Raw genomic sequence first — 19,686 nt, 5'->3', positions numbered from 1 at the left:
TTTCTTCAAATAGATTATTCAATAATTTTGTAGTATTCGATATAAAGGATTTTGCATAATGTTCAGTCTTACATCTAATTGTTTTGAGGTCTGAGGAGGGATTTTTTTTATCATAAGCTGGTGCTTAAGTACTCTTTTCTTCTCTATCTATCAAATAACTTTCAAACCATTTCAATAATGTTCCTTTAATACTATATTAAGTCTTTAGTTTAATTACTAATAATTGATTAAGTTAAACTGTTAAAAATGTACATATTCATAACAATGCTCAGTCATGTTTTTATCTTTATCTGTAAACACATTCGCATCGTGAGTAGACTCCCTGCCTGTATGTTGTTATCGCGTGATCTGTTTAAGTTAATGTTTGTTTTTTGTTTGTTTGTTGTTTAAAGCCGCACTCAGCAATATTCCAGCTATATGACGGCGGTCTGTAAATAATCGAGTCTGAACCAGACAATCCAGTGATTGACAACAATTGGAATACGATGACATGCATCAACCAAGTCAGCGAGCCTGACCACCCGGTCCCGTTAGTCGCCTCTTACGACAAGCACAGTCGCCATTTACGGCAAGTATGGGTTGCTGAAGACCTATTCTAACCCGGATCTTCAAGTGGTTTAAGTTAATGGTTTGATTTTATGCATTTTATGTATTTGTACACTTTCTGAATAACTCGTTTATATCATAAAGTATATTTCTACTAATGTATGTCGGTATGCCTCGTTTATATCATATTTATTCACATCTATTCCATCGATTTGGCGCTGGCGGTACCAACAGCAGAATCGTTGTTCGGCTTTCCCGGGACTATCTGATATTCTAATTCGGCGTTGCCGGCCCGTCACCTCTGAAAGGCGTTGGATCGGAAAGGCGTGACAGCTCTCTTAGATCGTAAAGATTGCCTTCGAGCGTGAGTCACTGTAACGGTATAGCGAGACAGGGGTAGCGCTATAGCGCGGTTATTGAGCTGTTGGTGGAGAGTGCAGCTGCGCCAGGTAAACTGCTTTGTTGCCTAAATACATCGTTGCATGTGACACATATAATACTCTATTGTGTCTCTAGTTTGTCCGTCATGGGAGATATTTTCGGAGTGAATTTAATCATTTGCATTATCCCAGTGTTCGGGTATTTCGATGTGCGTTCTTACTGATAGGTGGGTTATTAGGCATACAATAACATTTAGCCTGCTCACACAGTACGAGTGAGTTGGGTTTAACGCAACTTTAACAGTTACCAAGTTTACCATGGCGTGAAGTGGGAGGAAAGCCCGAAGTGATGTAGTCGTTTACCACTTCAGTGAAACCCACGAGCACGGGTATGGTGCTGGCAAAGCTAGAAACATAATCGGGGCGAACTGGGATTCGAACCCGCAATCACAGGTTTCTGGCGTGCCCAAGGGACGCAACTCTGCACAGCGAATTGCGGCGCCTTACATGACAGGGTCACCCGTGCCCCCTCACAAAGGACGAACCGTTTCAAATGAAAAGGCATGTCCAGTATGAAACGAGCGGTCGGGTAGCCTAGTGGTTAAAAGGCGTTCGCTCGTCACGCCGAAGACCCGGGTTCGATTCCCGACATTGGTGCAGTATGTGAAGCCCATTTCTGGCGTCCCCCGCAGTGATATTGCTGGAATATTTCTAAAAGAGGCGTAAAACCATACTCACTCACTCACCATATGAAGGAGGCAAAAGTCAATGTGAATCAAATTTCAGTCATGGTACCTTACAACACAGAAGGTATTCTGGGGTGATTTGCTCTCGCTCGGGAAAAATCGGAGTTTCGACACTCGTGCCGTGAACATAAACATGACATGAACACTCATAAAATATCCTCTATTTATTTGAATGTGTATAAAAGCTTGTTTGTTAGTTAACGCCACACTCAGCAATATTTAAGCTATATGACGGCGATCTGTATAAATAATCGAGTCTGGAACAGACAATCCAGTGATTGACATCATGAGCATCGATCCACGCAATTGGGATACGAAGACATGCATCAATCACGTCAGCGAGCCTGACCACCCCATCCTGTTAGTCACCTCTTAGAACAAGCATAGTCGCCTTTTACGGCAAGCATGGGTTGCTGAAGACCTACTCTACCCCAGATCTTCATTGAAAATAACGAATACTGGCTGTCCTTCATCGGGTGGTGCATAATATTGCGTAACGCCATACCGACATGACAAATTTACACTCTATATACAGTGGTAGTATTTGTAGTTACAGCAGTTGTATCAGTAGTATATAGCTGGTAATGAAATGTTAAGTGAATTCAACCATTTATTTAGAGATTACGTAGATCGAGCAACTTACAAACTGACCGATTTATTTTTATATATTCTTTCCAAATGTACATCTAAGATTCCAGGTTCTAGAAAACAAATTAGAGCCGGGGTAGAATAGGTCTTCAGCATCCAATGCTTGCCATAAAAGGCGACTATGCTTGTCGTAAAAGGCGACTAACGGGATCGGGTGATCAGGCTCGCTGACTTGGTTTGATGCATTTCATCGATCCCAATTGCGTGGATCGATGCTCATGATGTCAATCACTGGGTTGTCTGGTCCAGACTCGATTAATTACAGACCGCCGTCATGTAGCTGAATATTGCTGAGTGTGGCGTTAAACAAACAAACAAACAAACAAAAGAAAACAAATTTCAAATCTCAACCAGTATGGTTTGATGGTGAATGTTCAGGCATTTTAAGTGTTTATTTATTTAGGACAATTTAGAAGTTTATAAATGCCAAATCTGCGTTCAAAAGATGCTGTACCCAAAAGAAAGAAATGTACGAAAGAAAGACTGCTGAAGAAATTATCAAATGACAGTGATTGTAAGTTTTGGGATGAGGTGAACACTGTTCTCAGTTCAAAAATGTCTAGAAATATACTTTTTGCTGATGTTTCGTTCACTTATTTTAGCGTTATAGTTAACTTTGCAATGAGGGCTGGCTATCCTGATTTTGAATATATTGTAGATTTTGTTGAAAAAACATTCATGTATTCAGATTTACCTTTTACCAAAGATCTTCTATCTTGTGTAATGACTGAATGTGAAATTACCAAAGCTATTAATTCATCAGTGTTAGAAATTGGCACTAGTCCTATAGTCCTTGCCAAACTGCCCAATAGTTAAGGTATCATAAGAACTGGTAGAAATTTGCCCTTTTTAAGGGTTTTGCTATGTTATCATTATAAGGACTAGTGGTCTAAAGCTGTTAGTTTCTAACGCTGTTCGTCATGCTTGATAACTCACCACCAAGGTATCTTTTGTGTAAATATTTTGTATACACCTTGACTATCTTCTGTTACTTCATTTTTTTATAGGGAGAGGTATTAAAATAAGCGCCGTCTTGTTTACCGATCCAAGTTTTCAGTTGAAATACAAGCATGTTGTAGACTATTAAGTCATTGAAAGTATAAAAGAAACCACGGGAAGATGGCTTCCTTCTGATTTCTTTTAAATATTTGATAACTTCTTGAATGTTGGCATGATTATCCCTCTCGTCAAGTCTGGTCGTAAAAATGAGCCTAACAATTACAGAGGCATCTCACTTTTAATTGTACTGGGTAAAATAGTACAACAATTCTGGAGAAAGGATTGAGAATATGTATGGATGTAACTGAACTAATATCTGAGTGTCAAGCTGGTTTTCGTCCTCACTAAACAACTGATAATATTTTCACAACCCAGGCTTTATGCAAAAAGTATCTATGTAAACCAAAAGGAAGATTCTACTGTTCTGTTATTGATTTTAGAAAAGCTTTTGGTTTTGTGGACAGAAAAAATATTGAACTGTTGTATTTGCTACATGCTTAGGGTTGCAAAAGTAAAATGTACAATATTTCCAGAAATATGTATTCTGTTGTGAAGTCGTGTATATAGGTCGGAAACTGTAAAACAGAGTTGTTCGTTTCATCATGTGATGTACGCCAAGGATGTATTCGAAGCCCGGTACTGTTTTCTTTCTTCATTAATGAATGTTATGTATGAAAATTGTACCCAATATGTAAACTATATAATGTTACTCTTATTTGCTGATGTCATAAGGTAATGTTCATATACAGAGTATCCTTCTTCCAAAAAACACTAAATATTTTTGGGGCATTCTGTAATAAATGGGGTCTAGAAGTTAATATGGATAAAACAAAGATAGTAATGTGCAGAAATGGTGGTATTGGTAATAAATGTGAAAAACTGACTTAGAAGAATAAGGTTATTGAAACTAGTACTTATTAAAACTGTTCTGGGATGTTTTCATCAAGGTTAAATGGGTCAACAACACTTCCCAGCCAAGCTTTTAACATGTTTAAAGCCACAGTTCTTGTGTGATCACTTTTTAGGCGAAACGAATATATACAGTATATATCATTTGAAACCGGTCTAGCTTTGTTTAATGGAAATATTGCTCCTATTCTACTTTATGGATGAGAAATTTGGGGTACCAAGTATTGTGCCATAGACAAGATTCAGACTTCACACCTGAAAAAAATCCTTAGAAATTGGTAAATATGCTTCAAATAAAGCAGTAAGATTGTTAAAAATGGATCCCCATCACTACCATATCAATGCTATGTGCCGCTTTAAAGTTTGGATAATTAAGGACAAAATAAATTAAATTGGATGTCAGATATTTACTATTTTTTTAAAAAGAATATATTTTGTATGGATTTCGCAAGAATATGGTAATGAAAGCTGTTTCCCTCGCTCGGAGTCGTGTTTCATCCTTAACATAGACAACAACATGCTTTCAAAGTGGATTAAATCAATATAATGTAGAAGGGTTCCGGATACAGAGGTTTGATGCAAATGAAATTCTGGATTAAATCACAAACGATACCACCGTTTGTGGAAATATATACATCCTCACTTCTCCCTTCGTGTACCTAACTTTCGTTATCCAAGCAATACCACCTGCAGACCGACACGCCCCCATGTTTACACACCGTATTCGACGTAATAAGCGCCCAGTGCGCTCTCAAAATTAGAAATAGTGGGCTCTTATTAGAATATTATTTTGGTGAAGAAAAGAACAGAGTTGAAAGATAAATTTCGTGTTTTATGCTGACAGCCTGAAATGTTTATATACGAGAGATATATGTTTCCAGAATTTAACTGCCAATAATTAAGGGTGCATATAACACACGAGTGCGTATTATACGCGAATAAATAAGTCTTGTGTACGTTGATCAATCGGAAGGAGTGCTAGGTGCTAATTGGGATTGTTCACTAGCCAATACATTAGCAAATATCGCCGAGGGTGCTTTTTAGTGCGGGGCGCTACTTACGTCGAATACGTTAACTCTCCTTATGCTAGCCATCATCCCGACGAAAGGGACTTAGTGACTTAACTGGTATCGTACCGTTACCAGTGGCTATTACCAGTTATGCCCTCCTCTTTCCCCCCGACTGGCCAATCAGATTCAACCTCTCATATCAATTTGGCGGCGCCAAGTCATGACGATCTCTTCGATTTGAGCACCTTGATCACAAACATAACTTCAAACATGGAAAATATGTGTCGACGCCAAGTTGACGGCAGACAGTCTTTGCACATCCTGCAATCGAACGAATTTGGGACGGCAGTAGCCATGTTGTTTATGAACCGGATTTCGATATCGTTACATGATTTTGATTGGACTATGCATAGACTCGTTAGTCCAACCAAAATATAATTCCATAATTCCAGCCTAGTTTGGCAAGGATGGCAACTGAACTTTCAAAGTTACTTTACTCCCTTGCCTCGGGAAGATGTATCCTGGCAGCTTCACATGTAGACTGACACGCCCCTTGTGTACATAACTCTCCATATGTATGCCAGCAACATAACCGGTAGACTGACACGCCCCCTCGTGTACAGAACGCTTCTTATGCCAGCAACACCTGTAGACCGACACACCCCCTTGTGTACATAACTCTTATGCTCACAGCATCACCTGCAGACACACACGCCCAAACCTGTACATAACTGTCCTTTATGCTAGCAATACCACCTGCAGACCGACACGCCCTTTTCTGTACATTACTCTCCTTGGATTAGAGGTATCCCAGTTAATCACGATACAAAACGAACATCCCTTCTGTTTTATAACGTTCGGGTGGTTTAGACAACCCATTAAAGTATTGTCCATCGGGAAACTTTATCAGTTTAGTGTTAGATGCAAGTGCTAGAATTCCGGTAGCATACGCATCATCAATCCATATTGACTTGATGTAAGTTGAAGCTGCGTGTAGATTCCTGATAACTGACAGTGTTGTCATGTAGGCAAATCCTGCACAATATGGAGGGTACCTGACGAATGGATACTCCACTTCAGAAACGGCCCATTTTCCGGCTGTACTCTTTCTGCTCCCAGGTACAACGAAGCACATGATATTCCCCTCAGAGACAGGGTTCGACAACAGGTACCTCAACACGTTATTAGTATGTAAAACGACATCATCGTCCATTTTGATGACGTACTTTACATTTTTGCAGTGAGTGAGAACCCAATGATAGCCCATAATGTGTTTATGGGTCAGATTGTGGTAAGAATCTATGAAGTTCCCTTGCACCATGTCTTGATATTTCTGTGATTCTTTTGCGACTTCTGTCTGTAATGAAGCATTGTTAGTTTGCCCCACTAAGAAAACAACAGTCAATACTGATCCATGTTTAGTGTCACATACACTGGTGGTGTTCCTGATTTTCTGTCGCTTCTTGACGTTGTACAGGGCAGTATGCACTATCACCACTATGGAGGCCCAGCCCTTACAGTTGTCGGAGTTCATTGAGAATTTGTACTGATGTAAATTATCCCAAACATCAACATTATTGTGTGCAATGCTGAGATATCGCAGTATTGGAGAACTCATCGCATGGAACCTTTTTGAAGCCCACTCTTTAGCAACAGCCTTCTGATGAAGAACAGCCGTGGATGTGGTTGGCAGAATGGTTATTTCACTCGAGGCGTTTGCATTCACCGTAGTGCCAACCTCTGGTCTTTCGGACGTGATCTTCAGCGCCTTAACTTCTTCCTGTGACACAGACCTGAAGGTGTTTGGAGATTGTTTGCCAACGGAATCGTGTCCTCTGATAAGCAAACAGACCACAGCACCCGCTATACACAGGGTTAGCATCCGTTGCCATGGTATTTTCCTGAACCTTCCCAGGCAGACTGTTCTGGAACAGATTAAAAAATATTCTATACCACCTTCATAATATTCGATACCATCTTCATAATAGTCGACAAGTGCTCAAAGCTTTTATTGTGAGCATTACTCATTATTAGAATTGGACACATTTCAGGCGTGAGATGCAGCTTTAATTTCCAGAACAAAGGACTTAGGATTGTTTATTTTTGCATGTAAGGTTGCATTTCTATGGATTGTCAATGTAAGTAGCACAACAGATCATAATGGAGCAGATGTGGAACGGGTAATAAGCCAAACTGGTGGTACAATAGTGGAGCCGTTTCGTGAAAAATTGAGCACTTTGTGATAAAAGCAAGAAACTTGGTACAGTTGTAGGTAATAGCATTCCAAATATTTTCAGATATGGGGCAACCTAAAAAAATAGAGGAATAAAATTCTCGTCTGAGCATGACCCACAACCTAAATATGTTATGGAAAATGAACATCTTGTAACGTATTTACCCAACACTACATCTTTAAAGAAGTAAATAACTATATTTTTGTAGACTATTTGTTTTTATTTAAGTAATGTAAAATGTAAAAAAATGACAAGTGAATGAAAGTCTTTCTTTTTCGGCATAACTTTAAGACACATCATTAAAGCCAATTAACTGTACCAGTATTGTATACATCTGATAAATAACAGAATATTTATAGAGCACAATTTGTATCTATTGAAATATGATTGTACATGGCTAATGTTTTGGTTGGCTGGAGACAATTAAATGTGATCACATTTGCAAAGTGGTGTACTAAGCAATGTGGCTGAATTGAACTGAACTTTTATTTACACAATTATTTCAACAACGATACATATACATATAAATATAGAATAGATACAAAAAACATCAAAAGGTCACTGTCACATTGCTCTGCACCCTCTCCCAAACTTACAACTACATCTCAGAAGTTCTTGGCATCACTCAGAAGCTTGTGGTGTTGTATCGTGGAGTCATGAATCAGTGTTGTATCGAGGAGTCATGAATCGGTGTTGTATTGTAAAGTCACGAATCGGTGTTGAATTGTAAAGTCATGAATCGTTGTTGTATCGAGGAGTCATGAATCGTTGTTGTATCGAGGAGTCATGAACAGGTGTTGTATCGTAAAGTCATGAATCGGTGTTGAATCGTAAAGTCATGAATCGTTGTTGTATCGAGGAGTCATGAATCGTTGTTGTATCGAGGAGTCATGAATCGGTGTTGTATCGAGAAGTCATGAATCGGTGTTGTATCGTAAAGTCATGAATCGGTGTTGTATCGAGAAGTCATGAATCGGTGTTGTATTGTAAAGTCATGAATAGGTGCTGTGCCTTGAATCCTTGTGTCAAGTGGTTCCGTGGCGGCGGTGTTGACAAGGTAGATGAACCTATGCCATATTAGACGTGCAAAAGCAACATTTACCAATACTTTCCACAGCATGGTCTCTTTGTTCAACTACAGATTGTAAGTATAAGTTAACTTGAATATTTGACAACAGGATATGGAATTATTGCCTGTAACATCAAATATCAAGCTGGCTCCGTAACGCACGTAGACCGCCTCCGTCGTCTAGTAGTAGAGCGTCCGCCCGGTTCGATCCCCGGCCGCGTCATACCAAAAGACGTTAAAATATGGTACTTGTTGTTACCCTGTCTGGCGCTCGGCATTAAGGGGCTAAAACAAGGACTGGTCGGCTCGGAGTCAGTATACTGTGTCTGAGTGGGGTATCAATGTTAAACTGCAGCATGGTATCTCAGTGGGCTAGCACTATAAATCGGCATCAGTCCGGACTAGTACAAGCAGCAACACAAACATACACACGTACATGCACGTCGCTATATATAAGTGCAATAATCTTGGACGCGACGTTAAACCCCATTTCACCTCACCTCACCGTAACGCATGTGTTGGTTCAATGCACGACTCCAGTGTAACGCCTAATGGGAAAATGTTGAGGTTTGATTGAGATATATGAGATTCGCAGTTGGGTGAATTTTCAATGCAATACACGTTTATAGAAACTTCTTTCACTCAAAACCAATGTTGAAGGGTATTGTTGGGTGGGTGTGTCACAATGAAGTCGGAAGTAAGAAAATTTGGGGTCTTTAGTCAGTAGCAATTTATTCCTCCAAATCAGTCAAAAGTTCACGCGTAGACAATCCAGTGATTGATGTCATGAGCATCGATCTCCGCACATGGGATACGATGACATGCATCAACAAAGTCAGCGAGCATGACCACCCGATCCCGTTAGTCACCACTTCCGACAAGCATAGTCGCCTTTTGCGGCAAGCAGTGGTTGCTGAAGACCTTTTCTACCCCGGATCTTCACAGGTCTGTTGTCAAAATGAGGAAACATCTCTGTGTGTCCATGCGGATCGTCCGTCTGTATGTAGAGAAACATGGTTACAGTTGTTTCTGCTTTCGTGTCATACAATTCGCGTATTGCAAATACTAAACACTGAGTTATATAGATCTAGTTTTATACGACTTTCACGTGTGTAGCACGATTACGATAAACAGTCAAGTATTTATTTACACTAAATAATTTTACGTTAATCTTTTACGAATGAAAATAGACTCGTGTTAGGGAGGTGATTTTAGTTGTTTTCGCTAACCCGTCTACCCATCCAGGGACCTCAAGTTGCACCCAAATAATATGTCGCTATTGACACAAATAAAATCACTACGGTGGATTATTAACTTCACTGCGACTTCATTGAAAGCGAAAGCTGTGTGGAGCCAGCACCACATTGTGCTTGTATGAATCAAAGGTCTAGTGATATGTCCGCCATAATAAAACTAACGCCGTGCTGAATTTCTGCCAGGATCATACCTTTGTGTGTTAACATACCTTTGTGTGTGTTGGGATTGAGTCCACAGTGTCGTCTGCTATGGTCCATTCATGAGATAGCTTTTATTATTTCGTTGCGCACATTTTCGTTTCTTCGTAAATTCTCTAGGGCTTTACCAAGCATACCCAGAACCAGTAATGATAGTTGTATGTGCATTTGTAACATGTTTCATACTGTTTATGTATCAATTTAGAACTTGACCTTTAAATTGGCATTGACCTTCAAATTGACCTCTACGGAGGCTTATACAGATCTTTCACATATAAATATTTAATAATACCTTAAATGGTATTTGCAAACGGTGACATGTATGCGTTATATAAAGCTATTCCTAATTAAAAATGTCCCCTTTTGACAAAATATATCTGTGTAGGACATATAAGTAAAATGGTGCCTTCTATTGAATAAACTATTTTCAAGTTCTTGTCTTCGATTTTAGAGCATTGAAAACTCACAGTCCAAGCTTCATCTTACTAGGAAGAACTCAAAGCTGGGATGAGGTCTTGCCACTTATAGAAAGCTTTGTTCAATGGCAAGTACCAATATAGGGGTTTATAAGCGACACACAAGCTGGGGCTATATGGTGTATAAGCAGAAACTATTTGATAGTAAGATGGTTTGGTTTGGTTTAAAAATTTGTTGTTTAACGCCTCACTCAATATTCCAGCTATATGATGGCGGTCTGTAAATAATCGCGTCTAGACCAGACAATCCAGTGATTAATAGCATGAGCATCGATCCACGCAATTGGGACCGATGACATGTATAAACCAAGTCAACGAGCCTGACCACCCGATCCCGTTAGTCGCCTTTTACGACAAGCATAGTCACCTTTTACGGCAAGCATGGGTTGCTGAAGACCTATTCTACCCCGGATCTTCACGGGTTTTTGATAGTAAGACACGAGGAAGGCATAGGCATGGCTTGCGACGCCACAAGGAAGAGTCGGCTTTTTCAATCATTACAGAACAAATGTGGCGAGTGAAAGTGGCTTGGATGGAAGCTCCAGAACAGTTTCCTGTACGCAAAAGATTCCTCACTAAACCATTTCATCCATCTGTCAACGTTTTTTGTGTGAAGAATATTATAAAGGCAACTGAAAATTTAAAAACAATACAAGACAAGTGCATTGTTTGCATTCGTTGACGCTTCGGCTCCCGTCGGACCGGCGAAGTTTGGATGTGTGCTGCGTGAATAATTTTATACCTGATAAACTGCATTCCTGCGCATAATACTGAACATGTCTGAATCGAAAATATAATGTGTGTATGTTAGTTCCCATTTATAATGCTTTTAGCCCAATGAATTAAGATGAAACCGAATATAAAACACATTGAAAATAAAAATGCTTTCATAAACTAGCGCTTGCTACCGCAGGCTATATTGTGTAAAATAAATATGGAAAACTCTCAACATCGCTGGGCTTTGTCAATGACAACAAGCGTATAGTTGACAAAGTCATCTATATCGCCCGCCCACTTCAACACGTTATGGTCCCAAACCAGGTAACTGACCCAACATTTCTCTTAGCCCATGTCAAAATAGCTGCAATGGAAATTCTAAAATAAACATTTCTAAAACTCCTTAATATCAAATGGCACTAGTTCAGTATGCGCTTTATATATAGACATGCAATGTTTGGCAAGGAAATAGTTAACAGTTAATTTGTTATACTACTTAAGTAAACCAATCCTATATTAAAACTTAAATCCAAACTTAAAAAAATCTAAAAGTGCTATATATCAAAAGGCACCAGTTCAGTATGTGCCTGGTAGACATGCAAAGTTTTGTAAGAAAGTATTTAACGGTTTTTGAGTTACACTCTGGAAACGAACACCACCCCTGTAGAACCTAAGTCCAACTTATTGCCATGGAAACGTGAAAAACAAAAATTTCTAAAAATCCTAAATAGCAAGAGACACTCTGGAAACGAACACCACCCCTGTAGAACCTAAGTCCAACTTATTGCCATGGAAACGTGAAAAACAAAAATTTCTAAAATTCCTTAATAGCAAGAGGCACCAGTCCAGTATGTGTCTGGTAAACATGCACATTATTTGTTGGAAAGTATTGAATGGGTTTTGAGTTATGCTCCGGAAACAAACTCTATCCTATAGAACCTAAGTCTAACTTGTTGCAATGGAAAACATAAAAAATAAAAAATTATAAAATTTATAAATAGCAAAAGGCACCAGTTCAGTATGTGCCCAGTAGACATGCAAAGTTTTGTAAGAAAGGATTTAACAGTTTTTGAGTTATGCTCCGGAAACGAACAGCACCCTTATAGAACCTAAGTCCAACTTGTTGCCATGGAAACGTAAAAAATAAAAATTAATAAAATTCCTAAATAGCAAAAGGCACCAGTTCAGCATGAGTCTGATAGACTGCAAAGTTTCGTAGAGAAATATTTAACGGTTTCTGAGTTATGCTCCGGAAACGATTTCGGGACGCACACACACACGCACACGCACACGCACACACACACACACGGACGGAACCCATTTTATATTCCCCGTCAACTTCGTTGGGGCGGGGGATAATGAGGGTACAGGTGATAGGTCACACTCGATGACCCCAGGGCATCCTTGCAGCTAGGCTGACGTCACATGGCATTGGTTCGCCGGTGGGTTTGCAACAAAATTCACAAATTACGTAACAGGTGACGGGCTTGTGAACTACATATACCGGTTTGTGGCTCTGGGCCTAGAATTTCAAAAATATCTTATCGTAAAGTTACCGTAAGGAAATCGTAGACTGCCTTAGCCTATTTTCGAAACTATCCTAGATAGCCCCATACCTGTCGTAAGATTTTTTATCTGTCTAAAAAAATCCATATATCAAAATTAAACTTTGCACTGTACCTATTCTATTAGTATGGAAACTGTTCGCTACATTTGAAAAGAATCCATGAATTTAGTTTTCAAGCTATAGGTCACACAAATGTTAAGTCAAAAACTGAAAATAGCAGTATTTGTTTTCTGAAAATCAAAATATTGAAATTAAACTTCGCACTGCACCTCTCTTATAGGCATAGCAAGTGTACACAAAGAACAAAAAGAAATTCTGCAGTAGTTCTCAAGTTTTTGGTCGCACAAAAAAAATGTCCTGGGAAGGAGTCAGTAGTCAGTATGGTATTACACCGCTTTTAGCAAAATTCCAGCAATATCACGGCGGGGAACACCGGAAAATGGGCTTCACACATTGTACCCATGTCGGGAATTGAACCTGGGTCTTCGGCGTGACGGACCCGTGAAGATCCGGGGTAGAATAGGTCTTCAGTAACTCATGCTTGTGGTAAGAGGCGACTAACAGGACCGGGTGGTCAGGCTCGCTGACTTGGTTGATGCATGTCATCGATCCCAAAAGCGTGGATCGATGCCTATGATATTAATCACTGGATTGTCTGGTCGAGACTTCATCATTTACAGACCGCCGTCATATAGCTTGAATGTTGCTGAGTGCGGCGTTAAACAACCAACCAACCAACGTCGGCGTGACGAGCCTAGAACTAGTGGAAAACTGATTATTTTCTACCGCTGAATATGTGAATCGCAATGCATGTATCGTGACCTTCCTGTATAGTTTCTCCCCTACTAGAACTAATTAATGCCTAGAACTACGACTTTTACTGCTACAACGACTATACCTACCAATACCACTACTGTAAATATGGAGAGTCAACGTGTCCCGTCAGTATGGTTGTACAGCAAGGCTGACCACCCGTTCCCGACAGTCGCCTTTTACATGAAGCATAGTCGCCTTTTATGGCAAGCATGGGTTGCTGAAAACCTATTCTACCCCGGATCTTCACGGGTCTTTGAATCTTTTGAATGGTATTGCCATGTGTAAAGTTGTAAACACGCTACATTTCAAAGAGTGAAAATTCACAAGAACTTTGCATTGTTTCACTTGTCTACAAAAGAGGATAAAATTAAACCTATTTGTTTTATATTTATGGCGACGTTGGATATTGACGATATTGTCATGTTGATAAAGATTAATATATATATCACCAAATTTGAGTTCATAGTATTAAGAATATGGAAACCGGTATTTGACGCTATAAGAAACAGACATAACCTGACTGTTTTAACACGTAAATAATGTCTTGAACAGAAATAAAATTAGATAGGTTCATCGTGTATCTCAAGTGGACAAGATGTTGTTAGGCATCAATATATTAATTACTCCAAAGAATATTTCAAAACAAATATATTTTTTGATATTGGACAGGCATTTGATCATTACTAGATCTCTAATATGTTGCTATTTATCTTCATTTCCTCACATAATAATACAATAAAAGATCAATACACCGTTTTGTATGGAATTATCAGTATAACCGTATACGGTTCGACCAACGGCTACATGTTTCGCTTTTTATCTAGATTTTACATTTTTTTTATAGAAATAAGTAAAGAGTTAAATATTCTGTGATTACAACATCTGATGACTTGGTTGCTAAATTAAGAGATACGCAAACTAACCTATAGATTCGATCATCGTATGTACATAAATATGTCGAAATCTGCGTATTGTTATTTGTGTTTTCCATGGTAACAGGAGAATTAGTCAGAAATGCAGATACCGTCGTCGTTGTGCGGTATTTTGCGTCGCCGTCGGTCATGGCGTCACGCAGAACGGAAACTTTCACAATGTCAGTTGAATTAATCAAGTCCCTTGTATTGCGTGTAGAGATGATAGATCACTGGGAGGAGCTTATACACACTCGATGACCCCTGACGTCATAGGGCATTGTTTCGTCGGTGTGACTGGCAACAAAATACCACAAATTACGTCATAGGGTATTGTCACGTGTTTGAAAAGGTTGGCCCTAGACGAATACATTTCTAAAAATATGAGAAAATGCTGCACAGTGAAAAAAATGCATTTTGCTTTGTTTATAGCCCCGTGTCAAGGGTTTTCGGACGCTATGACACATTCGTAGATTTCTCTCTTATCACATGAACAACTGTAAAACGTCCCATTCACAAGGCATCATCTGAGTATTTAAAATGTCTGTGTGATGCTACACCTACTGCTATAGCGCGACTGGTCGCGATAAACATGGCCGTCCGAAAACGTATGATGTCCGAAAACTTATGATCCGACGGTAGCTATTTCGAATAAGCTAGGCCTACTGTTTCCCCAATATTTTTATTAGCGACAAAGAAAATCTGTCATTTAATGCTAAAATGTATGAGGATGCAATTTTGGATGCATGTACCTCAATGATTGTGAAATAGGCTATAGGCTATGTGATGTAGCCTAATAGACGTATCATAGCCAGCAAACGCGAAACGTGATTTTATGGACACTATCCAATATATCCCTCTGGATGCCGAGTTTTTTTCTGAAGCACATTTTCCTAAGATCGGAAAAGTGAAGGTTGTACGAGAATTGCGCTCACGGGGCACTGGATCTACCTCTGGCTATAAAATTACGCAGAGGTTGAGAATATGAAATTAATAAATTTCCTTTTTGATGGTGTAAATTTAACTGCAAATATTAAACCGGTTTTAAAAAAAAAGACACTTTTAAGTGTTGTCCGAGAATTTATTCTGCGTCGAAAAACAGTAAATTTCTCCGCTTTTTATCGTTCACCGATAAAAGTACTGTGCGACGATTTTTTTATTTAGAAGCTTTACGGAAATTGTGAGCGAACAAAATACTGCCTAATATCTGAACGACAACTACATATCAAATGGAGTTATATGCTTATGTACAACAACATACATTCAATGCCAAAAATAGCATGCCGTGAATGACGAAAACTGATTTTCTCTCTGACGTCAAAAGGCGACAGAGAGGCTACACACGTACAAAGAAAAGGGGGCATAACTCCGCTATGCTTAGCACTAGTTTATTGTAACTCAGGTCATTTGATGAGAATTAGCTGTGGGTAAGGACAATATATTTTCGTGGTGTTTTGTTCAGGAGGAACCAAACTGTTCCAACACAAATATCGATATTGAAACTGTATACGTTTAGTTATAAAATATACCCATAAGAAATGATGAAATCGTACTTCATAAAAAGGAGGTAATAGAGAAATGGATGGCCTTATCTAACCTCTAACTTAGTCCTTAGATTCCAACATTCTCCTGATTGGGTAAGTGTAATTTGACTAATGTTGCATCATTATTAATGGAGCACTAGCCTTATCATCAAATGTAATGAAATACCCAAAAATTACACCATTCCTTTTGACGTCATGGCTGGTTTTATGTCTTTGATAACGTCGGAGAAAGACGACACCGGTATTCTGATTAATATATATCTCCCCTAGTTTTCGTTCATGGTGTGGAAAATTACATTGTGTAAAACGGAATTTGACGCTTTTTCGACACAACATAAAATAAGTGCTTTCACCGAGAAAATAATGTCTTGAATATGATGTACGATAGTTTATCGTGTATCTTAATTGGACAAGACACGCACCTGTTTGGCATCAATTTGCGTAATGAAATACTCAAAAGAATATTTCAAAACAACCAAAATTATATTCAATATTGGACATATATTTGTTCATTATTATGTTATTATTTCTTACACAATAAAAGATGCGAAGAAAGCTCTGTTGGTGTAGAATTATCAGGATAATCGTTTACGTTTGAACCAAAGGGGTACCCGGCATGGGTTTTATTTTTATACTTTTTACAATTCCTAGAGAAATAAAGTAAACAGTTTACTATCCTGTGATCACAATATTGAAAAAAAAGAATGAACCCATCAATTATATAATGCAAAACGAGAGGAATAATTCGCAAATTGTTTGTGACTAACGCGCACCAGGCGAATCGTTAGATATCAATGTCCTGTGTCAAAGGACATTAAAACAATTCCAAGACCAAGACGACTTTTTCAGAAATGTGTGCATATATTTTACCGAAAAATATTATCCATTTTGTTAAAGTAATATATTCAGTTTTAGTAATAAAATAAAATGAAACGGCTATTCATGGACATTGGTTATATGAACTTATAATATTGACTATATCACACATCCCAAGAAATACGTACATGCTGCAGTTACATTTACACTTCATCTTGTAACACTTGTCCAAAGGAAAGAAATATCGTATTCGACACTATAAACCTATGTAAACAATGTTCAAACAAACAGAGGATGATCAAAGGTTCGTTCATACATGGTGTGGCCTATATTTTCGTATGATATCATTTTGAACATTGACAAATATCCAAAGTGAAATTAATGGCGAAACCGCATTATCGGTGGTTTGAGAAGGGAGCTAACTCCGTTTGCCTAATCGAAAGTTCGAGGTGGGCCCACATTCGAAACTAAACGCACTTGTTGTTGAGAATATGTACAATGTAAACTAACCCGCATTACGAACTGTTATTTTGTCTATTTAAAATAAGTATTATTACTTATAATTGGATTAGAATGGAACCGCATTGTGTGAAAAAATGTATAAAACATATGCAAAATCTACATCATAACTGAAACTGTAAACAGCATGATACAATGATCTTGTGCACTCTCATTCAAGGACCTTCACCTCAAAGAAATTACCAAATTTGTACAACAATGTTTACGTATGACATCACTGCCTGTAACCGACTTTTACAAAATGGCGTGTTCGCTGTCAACAGTACGCGGGATTTTACGAGGGGACTTTCGTTGATTCAGGGATCGTATATACATAAATGTGACATGTAAGTAATCAGAAACATTCTGACAATCTCTCTACTGATATTTGTTGTTATAATTTTCATTGAAACAAACGGAAATAGTCAGAAATTCCGATAAATACCGTTGTCGTTGTGCGTGATTTTGCGTCAGTCATGGCGTCACACAGAACGGTATCTTTGACAATTTCTGTTGAAAATATCAAATCATTGCAATGTATCTATTTTAAATTCCCTAATTCTTCCTACGACTCTCTTCCCATGAATATACTGAAAGTGTTGAGGCAATAACTTGAACGAATAGACAAATGGATAGCTAAAAATAGGGAAAAAATGCTACACTGTAAAATTTATATTTTGCTTTGTTTACATTTCAAACAAGTGCATTTTTTCGAGCACAGCGTTCGTTTTCACATCTAACTTATTTTGCTTGATTTCATCTAGCCAGTTTGTATTGGTGACAAAGAACATTGGTCATTTGATTTTAAATATATGAGGAATTCAAGGATGTATGTATCGCAGCAAAGTTTGAAATATACGTGAGGTTACATGCGTCTCATAACCGGTGTACCTGAAACGTGATTTTGTAGACACTATCCAATATGGCGAAAAGTTCACTTCGGCGTTCGTGTTTGCGTATTTTTCAAAACTTTCGAAACGATCTAGGGTTATCGGTGACGTTTTGAAATGATCATTGGTGATTTCATAAAAGACAGATACCCGTGATCACTAATATGCTATTTTTGAAATTCATTTCTCCCAGTAAATATCCGAAATTTAGATTTCAAAACATGCTGTAAATAACGCCGTGAGTGGTGATTTAGAAATGTGTAAAAAATGGCGACATTTACGATGTACCTAATTTTCAGAGTTCATTTTCAGTACTTTTGCTTGGCCTAAAATGTCAGTGGATGATATCAGAACAGGGAATGTCCCACCTTATTTAAAACTGTGAAGTGTAGTTGTGTGAGCGATGTATTCTGAATTTTATTCAACTTCAAAGTGAGGGTTGGAGAGGAGGGACATGTATGTCCCTGTGGCATCCAGGGGGATATGGCGGAAAGTTTACTTTGGCGTTCCCTTTTTTTCGAAAACATACAATACAATTCTAGGGTTATCGGCGACGTTTCAGAATGATGATTGGTGATTTGATGAAAAACAGATACACGCTATTTTTTAATTTCAATTCTCCGAGTAAATATCCGATAGGTCTATTTAGATTTCAAAACATAGCCTGAATAACGCCGTGAATGGTCATAGAGTAAATGTCAAAAGTAGCGATATTTACGATGAACCTAATCTTCAGAGGTCATTTTCGGTAATTTAACTTTGCCTTAAATACGGATGATATCACAAAACAGAGCGTTTCCCACTGAATTCAAAGCTGTGAAGTGTATTTGCATGCGTAGTTTAGGCCAACATGTTGATGAACTTCAAAGTGAGGGTTGAAGAGGAGGGACATATTGGCCTATCCAGGGGGTTAAAAAAGAGCAATGAAGTTCGCAATATGCAGAAAATGACTTTACTTACGGTAGCATTTGATCCGTTGTGTAGGGTAAAGTCCCCCAAAATCCCTGTTACTTCAACGATGCGGATGAAAATGGCGGCGAAAAACTTAGAACGTTACTCACTCTCCTACCCAGAGTTCCGTGCGGGAGAAACTGCGCCGGCCTCGTGAGATAATTTTAGTTTGTCGTTTTATCAACGGACTTTACGTATATCTGTATTTTATCCTTCAAAGAATGTACAAACTATACATGACTTCTCTACCAGACGGAAAGATCCAGCCCATAATTGAGGCGTAGCCCTGTTTCTCAGGACAACATGTGAGTACTGCATGAGTAGTGATAGATGATAGGAACATGCTGTTGGTAGTCCATATGATGTCTCCAAATATTATTATCAAAACTCTGTACAGTTTCAGAGAACAATTGTAAACTTCAAGTGCAAATGGGGGAAAGGAATATACTCAATAGATTACCTGTAATTTAAAATGACTAGACTTTTGACATTTCATACTCTCTTA

The 19,686-nt window shown here is 38.5% G+C and overlaps 1 protein-coding gene across 2 annotated transcripts; it reads right to left on the bottom strand.

Annotated features, from left to right (window-relative positions):
* Window positions 1–5,134: 5,134 nt before the first annotated feature.
* Window positions 5,135–19,350, bottom strand: LOC124144263 (beta-1,3-galactosyltransferase 1-like). 2 transcript variants are annotated; one of them, XM_046513592.2, is made up of 2 exons: window positions 19,191–19,350; window positions 5,135–7,158 (listed from the first exon to the last, which is right to left on the bottom strand). In XM_046513592.2, exon 2 carries the CDS (start codon window positions 7,118–7,120, stop codon window positions 6,053–6,055), a length of 1,068 nt encoding a protein of 355 aa, XP_046369548.1. In that variant the 5' UTR covers window positions 7,121–7,158; window positions 19,191–19,350; the 3' UTR covers window positions 5,135–6,052. The 2 variants fall into 2 exon arrangements, with proteins under 2 accessions (XP_046369548.1, XP_046369547.1); XM_046513591.2 differs by having other exon boundaries at window positions 5,135–7,163; window positions 19,191–19,349.
* Between the last annotated feature and the right edge of the window lie 336 nt (window positions 19,351–19,686).

Source organism: Haliotis rufescens, unplaced genomic scaffold, assembly GCF_023055435.1.
Source record: "Haliotis rufescens isolate VD_foot unplaced genomic scaffold, xgHalRufe1.0.p SCAF_16, whole genome shotgun sequence".
Classification (NCBI taxonomy): Eukaryota; Metazoa; Mollusca; class Gastropoda; order Lepetellida; family Haliotidae; genus Haliotis; species Haliotis rufescens.
Note: the sequence above shows the minus strand (reverse complement) of the source record. Positions and strands in the feature narration are given on the sequence as shown.